This window comes from Octopus bimaculoides, chromosome 9, assembly GCF_001194135.2.
Source record: "Octopus bimaculoides isolate UCB-OBI-ISO-001 chromosome 9, ASM119413v2, whole genome shotgun sequence".
NCBI lineage: Eukaryota > Metazoa > Mollusca > Cephalopoda > Octopoda > Octopodidae > Octopus > Octopus bimaculoides.
The window spans coordinates 29458780-29467441 of NC_068989.1; the positions used below are offsets into that span (position 1 = coordinate 29458780).

The following is an 8662-nucleotide window of genomic DNA, read 5'->3' on the forward strand; positions in this document are numbered from 1 at the left end:
ATACATATATTCTCTATTTCAAAGAAATTCAAACAATAGATATAACACCCAAGTCAAAAAGATTCTCAACAATCCAACTTCTCTGGTTGACATTAAGACACCCACACCCAATAGGGGCCTTAACTCCCACATTTTAGAGCTCCATGACCTCCATTTTGCAGGAGCAAAATCCTTTTAGCAGGTTCCATAAGACTGGAATTTTGGAATCTGCGCATAAAGATCAGTAGTATGGGATACATGTGTCATGATTAGAATTTTTTGGGGTGTGTAAAGAGGGAAAGAACCTTCATTTGCAATTTTAATGAAATTCAAATCATAGGTATTCCAGTTCATTAGAGAAAATATAACAGAACTGTCTAATTCTTCCATTACATGTAACATGGGCAATGCCGGGTAATTCTGCTAGTATATTTATATATATATCTTAATAATTCTGATGCACACTCTATTCTGTCTTTTTACTCTTTCATTTTTCCCTCTTTCTCTCTCTCTTTCTTTTACCTCCTCTTCTCCCACTATTCTATCCTAGTACTCTGTCACTCTCTCTCCCTCCTCCCTTGCTCACGTGACCATTGGCCATCTTTCTTTCCCTCCATTGTAGCTGGAACAAGGAAGACATGTTCTTGTCTGTCTCTTGTCCAAGCTTGATTTACACGTTCCCCACCACATCCTCAGTTAGGCTTAGCAGCCCCTCCTGTTTGTGTTACCAATTTTGACCCTCTACAAAATCCCAAATTTTATTTAATTTGCTTTGCGGGAGCAACTGTTTTAACAAAAGCGTATATTGTTGTTAAATGCTCGAAATACGAGAGTAGAAAAACACCCAACAACTGATGAAGGGTCGTTCTTTATGTTATTTGTCTTGCTTCCCATTTGTGTCAGTGGAGCGCTAACAGCACCATCCAAGCGGGATCACTGCCAGAGCAGCGGTCTGGCTTCCGTGCCGGTGGCACATAAAAAGCATCATTTGAGCGTGATTGATACCAGTGTCGCTTCACTGGCACTTGTGCCGGTGGCATGTGAACAAAACATTCAAGCGAGGTCGTTGCCAGTGCCGCTGGACTGACACCTGTGCACGTGGCACGTAAAAACACCATTTGAGCATGGCCGTTGCCAGTACCACCAGACTGGCCCTGTGCCAGTGGCACGTAAAAACACCCACTACACTCTCAGAGTGGTTGGTGTTAGGAAGGGCATCCAGCTGTAGGAACTCTGCCAGATCAGATTGGAGCTTGGTGCAGCCATCTGGTTCACCAGTCCTCAGTCAAATCATCCAACCCATGCTAACATCGAAAGCAGACGTTAAACGATGATGATATATATACATATATATGTATATACACATATATATATATATACAACACTTGACGCGTAATCACAGAGATGGGAGTTCGAGTCTCATGGCTGGCCAGTAATGTATTTTTCTGCAATAAATGGATAATTTATCCTGATCACGCTATTTATAGCATTATCACGCGTTTGAGAAATAAATTTATTTCTGTATCTTACATACATATATATCTTGATAATTCTTTAAAATATCATTCCACTATTACATTTGTTGTAACCTTTTTGAGGCTGCTATTTCAGGCAAGTACCTTTATGGGTAAATAAACATAAAGGCACTTGCCTGAAATAATAACAGCCTTGAATGATGAAATACGGTATCATGGAAGCCATATTTGTACTGTGACAGCTACTGGAGATAATAATGAATCACTGTTTTACTACCATTATCTTGCAAGTTTGCAAAAGCTAAATGGATTGTGAAACATATAGAAAACTAAGAAATTTAGAAAGCATGTTTAAGAATAACAATATTTACTGTTCGACTAAGAGTACAATTGAGTCTTATCACCCATCTCTTTGTATTACAGACTTTATAGCCAAACCAATGCTCAACTACAAAAGCACTTGGAGAGCGCAGACCTCCGCCAAGCAGCTCCTTTCCACCCATATACACGCATGCTGAAAATTGCCCAATTTCCCAAACCAATGCCAGCAAAAACATAACCTCCTTGGTCGGGGTAAAAAAAAAACAGCCATATGATTTAAAAATAAAAACCTTTAAAAACAAGAATCATCTGAAGCAGTTATAATACACTGCTCCTGTCACCATAATAACCACCGATACTATTTTATCCTCCTCCCATACTTAAGGTTACAGCATAGATTAGATTACTTAGATAAGTTTCGGCCGAAGTTGACTCAGGCCATGTCTAATTTAATAGCACCATCTGAAAGAGATACACAGTCAGCTCTGGGGAACCGTAGCCCATTCAAGCAGAGGGTTATTGTTTTCAGAGACATATCTGGGTGTGGGTGGTTTATCTGGTATTTGTCGGGGGTAATCATCTCGGGATTGTTTGAATGCCATAAAGTCACTTTCGTCCTTTATGTGTGTCTGGCACGATGTTGAAGAGAGCAGGGCCAATTGAGGTGAAATAGTTCTGTCATAGTGTTGTGATACGACACGAACATTTCCGTAGTGGACGGATGGCATGGGGGCCAAGCCTCGGATGAATTTTAAAGATGGGCAATGTTGATGGAATATTTTCCACATCATACAGATGATATAGCTCACAGCAGCGGTGGAGGGAGCAAAGCCTGAGCTTTTTGAATTGATCCTAATAGTCAAGGCTTGTCATGTCATCCTCCACAGACCTCTACCAAGCAGCTCATAGTAAGATAGATACGCGAGTAAAATTACTGATAGAGAAACGAAAATAAACTTTGGAAACAGCAACACCACCATAGGTTACGTGGAAACGATGAACGTGTTCTCAAGGGAGATAATCGAGGAACATAATGTAATACTTCATGTAAAGTAAAGATAACAAATGAAAAATCCTTCAAGAATCCATAAAAATTCCTGGATCACTACCAAAATTTCATCATCTATTCCTTGTGTCATTACCAACTTTTCATGCAAGTTTCATCAAATACCGTTCACAAGTTTTTGAGTTATTTTGAACACAGTCGGACAGACGAACAAACCAATGCTGATGAAAACATGTACTTGGGAAGTTTAACATATTTTGCATGAATACATGTGAACACACACACACACAATCTTTCCATGAAACAGAAAAGAAAGCAATTCACAGGCCTGTTATGTTATGCCAAAATTATTTCTATGTTTATGTATAGCATGTGTGTTACTGTGTATAATTAGGATATCTAAGTATACTGGTTGCTTAAATGTAGAAGTTGTGTATTTGGTACATGTTTAGAGTAGGTTTTAGTGTGCTAATGGAAAACATGCCTGCAGAATGCTGTTGGCCTGGTTCTCCAAGTAGAATTGGTCAAAATCATGAAATCTATAAATTTATCAGATGTAGTTATTTTCTTTTATTTAGATGATGTCATAAGTGCAGGAGGTGACAGTAATTAAACCACAGTTTCTACAATATGAAAATATGAAAAAATTCAGAGAGCTGTTTTCTGTGTTAGCAATGAAAATTTCTCTCTTTGCGCAAATGGTAGACTGTAAGAATTTTTTAAAAGGAAAGAAAGCATGGTAAGGAAGTATAGGAATTTGAAAACTCTTCAGAAGCTAGGGAAAAGTAGGGTAAGCATGATCTATATATGCAATGTTTCCTTATATGAGTGGCTGCGCAAGTTATCCGTAGAAGGCAACTGTCTTGGTATAGATATGCCAATTGAAGATGAGTACCTGGTAAGAGAAAAGGACTATGTGGTGTTGGTGCAGAGTGAACATGGACTGAGAAAGTAGCAGCAAAAATGGTGATGTTAGATTTCAGGCTGCTGGTAAAAGACCATGACAATTGTACAGTAAACTGTGTACCGAATACAATAAATGCAGAGCAATTCCCAGTAGACCAAGTTCAAGGTTTTGGCATCACTTTATAGAAATATCACAGCTTGCATTTTCTCTTCTTCAAGTCAATGCATCAATAGCAAATATTTTTTGTTACAAGAAAATCAAGCAAATAAGCTTTTCCATTGCACATGTATGAAATAAGGACTGAGGAATTGATAGAGGATTAAATTTAGCTCTCAACTTCATAATTATACATTTCACAGTAAAAAAAAATGCATGTTTCCAATTACCTGTCATTCAACTTTTCCAACATATACGATCCTAAACCTGATCCAGTTCCACCTGCTATTGAATGACAAAGAACAAACCCCTGAAACAAAGAAACAAATAAAAAATTTCTGAACACAAGGTCAAGTTATCTTTTAACATTTTAAAAATTTTGGATGAGGACAGGGTGTTCAAGATAAATCTGACAATGTACATAAAAGGAAAAGGAAACAATATCCCAATCAAAAATAAAATTTTTTTTTTTTTTAAATCGAAAAATACTAACTAGATTATGGCTGAAAAATAACAGTTTACCCAAAGTAGCCACCCTCAGTTTCCACCACAGCCTCCATATGGCTCTGGAACCTGGTGCATGTGTTCCTCACTGTGACCCTGGGAAGATCTTTGAACACCTCCTTGACCTTGGCCACTAGCTTGACCTTTGTGTTGCAGGCAGGGCAGTTGGTGTCCTTCTCAACCATACCCCACACACAGTAATCCAAGGTATTACAATGAGAATTAGAAGGCCAGAAATTGGGGCTGGTGAAGTCAGAGAAATTCTCCAACAACTACTTTTGACTCTTTCCAAGCAAGGAGCCAAATCTTGCTGTCACGCACATGGCCTTCCAGTAGCAACCCTCTCCAAACAAGGATTGACCAGTCTCCAGCAGCAAAATACAGCTGTCTCAATTGTGCCTAAGGTTCAATTCAGATTGGTTTGTGAAGCTGTTCAAAGATATGGGAATGAATCCCAGTGTGTGGACACTGACAGAACACCTGCTGTGACCCTTCCTGCTGGCCATGGCTTTGTAGTCTCTGTTGCAGCTGTCTATGTCTATCTAAGAGCCTCTACAGAGCATTAAGCAGCAGTCATGATGTCAGCATTTTGACACCCAGCACAAATCATCATAATACAGGTAACTCTTTTCCAATATTTAGATAGCTTCCGGTCCTCCATGTCAGTTAACTCTTTCTCAACTACAACTTTAATCTTTATGCTCTCCAATACTGTTGACTAATCACTAATTCATCAAGTTGTTCCTGAAAAAAAGAGTCATAGAAAATCATCAAATTAGCCTGAACAGCCTGTATAGTGGAGTTCAGGTGGAGGCTGTGTAGAGCCTGCATGTCTCAAGGCAGTAAAGACCATAGTAGAAGCAGTCAGATCAGAGAAAAAAACTTGAGCAAAATAAACTTTCTGAGTCAATTTACTGACACATGACTCATTGAAATGGGTTATATTATACAGATGTCATAATCATCATCATCATTTAAAATCCATATTCCATGCTGGCATGGATTGGACAGTTTGACAGGAGCTGACAAGCAAGAGGGCTGCACCAAGCACCAGTCATCTGTTTTGGCCCTTCCTTAATGCCAACTACTTTACAAAGTGTACTGGGTGCTTTTTATGTGACGCCAGAACGGGTGCCAGCATGTTTGCATAACAAGGACTTCTCAGCTGAAAGAGAGAAGCAACCATGTCAGGCGAAAGATTGGAGTTGAGATAGAGGGACAGGGATAGCTGTCTTACTACAGAGAAGACACTTGGCTACCTCAGTAGGATAAGGGAAGCAGGTGGGAGAGTTAGAAAGATAGACAAGGCAGAGTGAGAGAAAGAGGGCCAACCCACAGGGAACAATGGGGGGCAGTAAAGGTAGTACTGAGGGAATAGAGATGTTCCTTAAAAGTGTGAATGGAGATAATTAGAGATAGCAAGTGATGGTGAGTGGAATTGGAGTTGCTGGGAGGTGGGTATGGTGGATGTGCAGAGACATGGAGAGTGTGTGGATAAGCATGTGATGGTAAGTGAAGGGGCAGTGGATGGAGAGTTGGGGAATTTTGCCAGAAGATAGAATTGTGTGTGAGGAGAAGCAGGGCATAGCCTTTCTGTTTCTTCCCAAGCTAAGTATAACTGTCTCCTAGCTTCCCTTCTAGCTGCCTGATACAGTTGTCTGCTACCACCATTCTTTCAATCCTGTCACTCTAAAAACTCTATCTACTACACTATTCCACCACCACATCACTCTATATCTGTTGGGACTTTGCCCCAGTCATAGATTTGGTCTGTGGCACTCAGTAAGTTGTCCTATAGAAACTTCCAGTTATCCTCTATGTTACATGTCTATAGACCCTCCTTCGTGTTAAATGCTTCAGTTATGACGTCTCTAAATCTCTGACTGGTCAAAAGATCCTTAAACTTCCAAATCCTTCTTTTCCAGACTAGTCTGCTTCTTGGAATCTTTCTAACCTAAAGTCTGAATATAGTAAGGAATTTAATGTACAGGTAGGAATTCAGCAAGGATCGGTTCTCAGCCCCCTCTTATTTATCATAGTCCTCCAGGCCATAACAGAGGAATTAAGACTTGACTGCCTTGGGAGCTCCTCTATGCTGATGATCATGTTCTTATTGCAGAATCACTAGAGAAAAAATTTCAGCTGTAGAAACAAGGTCTGGAATCAAAGGGCTTTAGAATTAATTTATCAAAGACCAAAGTCCAATAAGCAGCAGGAAAACAGAAAAATCACTAGCCCTTTCAGGGAGATGGCCTTGCTTGATATCTAGAAAAGGTGTTGGTAGAAGGTCCATATGATGTACCTAGTGCAAGCTATGGACACATAAGAGGTGCAGCAGTATCAGAGGAAGGTTAAGAGAGAAAGTAGTCTTTGTGTAAGATGTGCAAGTACAATAAAGACTAAGAATGTACAGAGAATAGACGCCCTCAAATGGCCGAGGGAATCCTCAGAAATAGTAAATAGTTCCCATTACCTGGGCAACCAAGTTAGCAGTGGAGGAGGAAGCTCTGAAAGCGTACTTGCTAGAATAAGAATGGACAAAGCAAGGAGAGTTACAACCTCTATTACTAACAAAGGGCCTATACATCAAAGAAAAGGGTAGATTTGAGTAAAAGGTAGATCAGAGTAAAAGATAGATGGCAGAGTACAAACAGCTATGCTATATAGCAGTAATACATGGGCTGTGATAACAGAGGACATGCAAAGGCCTGAAAGAAATGAAGCCTGCATGCTCTGCTGGATGGGTAATGTCAGTGTGCATATACTACAGAGTTGTGAAAATTATCTTTGCCTAATACTTTTCCTGCAGTTGTCTCACAAAGTAGAAAGCATTAGTATTTCTCCCTGGCACAAAACCAAACTGCATCTCATCTAGGCTAACTCACTTCCTAATTAGTTGAGAAATGACCCTTTCTGTAACTTTCATAACCTGGTCCAGCAATCTGAGACCTCTGTAATTATTTGTCTAAAGCGTCACCTTTAACTTTGTAGCAATTGACTATCATGCTGCTACACCGATCACTGGGTATGACTCCCTTGTAGATAACTATACAGGTGAGTGGACCATATTCCACACTGCTAGATGTTTTAAGCACCTCAGCAGTGATTCCTGATGGGCCAAGGGCTTCTGCTGTCTTCATATCCTTAATTGCTTTATCTCCTAGACCAGTGGTTCCCAAACTTTTTAGAGATGCGACCCACTTAAATCTACTGGGTCAACATTAATGAAAGAAACAAATTTATTTCAGATTACATTTTCATTGAGGCCTGTGAGAAGGATGAGCCTGTTTCTTGCTACGCCCAATAATAGAATTAACATCAGATTCAATGAGTGATAGTTTCAGCTGTAAAGAATTTGAGAGCTGCAGTTTATTTCGAAATTTGCTTTTAATCCCAACCATTGCTGAAAATTCAGCTTCATAATTATAAGATGACGCGAAAGGGACAAGTACTTTTAATGCTTCGGTGGAAATGATTGGGTACGGGGTTTGAAGAGACGCCCAGAACTTTGATTAACAGCAGTTAATCAAAGCTAATGCATAATTTTATAACTTTTTGCGACCCACTAGGATTCCGTTCGCAACCCATCAGTGGGTCGCGACTAATAGTTTGGGAACCACTGTACTAGACTACTATTGATTCGAATAGCTGGTCCCACTGCGGGATCTACATTGGGCAAACTCACCGCCTTCCATTCTTGCATTCTTCACATTTAGCAGACCTCTTTCTTTGCAGAATCACTAACTGCAAACGAGTCATCATCCATGCAAATGCACCTCTTCCCTGCAACATCATGATTTTCTCTGACACACAGTCTTGTGTCAAAACACCTCAAGCCTCTGCTTCTCCAGCTTCCCTTCTAGCTACCTGATATAGTTCTCTGCTACTACCACTCTTCTAGTCTTCCCAAGCCCATTTCTTTGGTCTAATGGCCCTGTCTACTTCCCCATTCCACCACTATGTCACTTTAGGTCACATGGAGACTTTGTACAAGCCACAAATTTGCTCAGTGATTTGGGATAAAGTGGTGAGAAAGGATCTTCAGACGTTGGGCCTCACAGAGGGGATGACAAGCTTCTGGTAGTTTGCTGTAGTTGAGAAGATACATCATCATCATTTAACGTCCACCTTCCATACTGGCATGGGCTGGACGATTCACAGGAGCCAGGCAGGAACCTGCACCATGCTTGTGTGTCTATTTCGGCAGGGTTTTTACAGCTGGATGCCCTTCCTAACACCAATCACCCAGCAGAGTGGACTGAGTGCATTTTACATGGCACTCGCATAGGTGAGGTCAGTTTTGGCATGTTTTTT

At 40.3% G+C, this 8662-nt stretch overlaps 1 protein-coding gene across 3 annotated transcripts in view; it reads right to left on the bottom strand.

Moving 5' to 3' along the window:
* Positions 1 to 8662, bottom strand: part of LOC106881267 (tubulin gamma-1 chain) — a 68024-nt gene that overhangs the window by 45612 nt on the left and 13750 nt on the right. For all 3 annotated transcript variants that reach the window (XM_052970525.1, XM_052970524.1, XM_052970526.1), the window contains one exon: positions 4075 to 4154. In XM_052970525.1, the coding sequence (XP_052826485.1) occupies positions 4075 to 4154 (80 nt within the window). The remainder of the gene's footprint in view (positions 1 to 4074; positions 4155 to 8662) is intronic.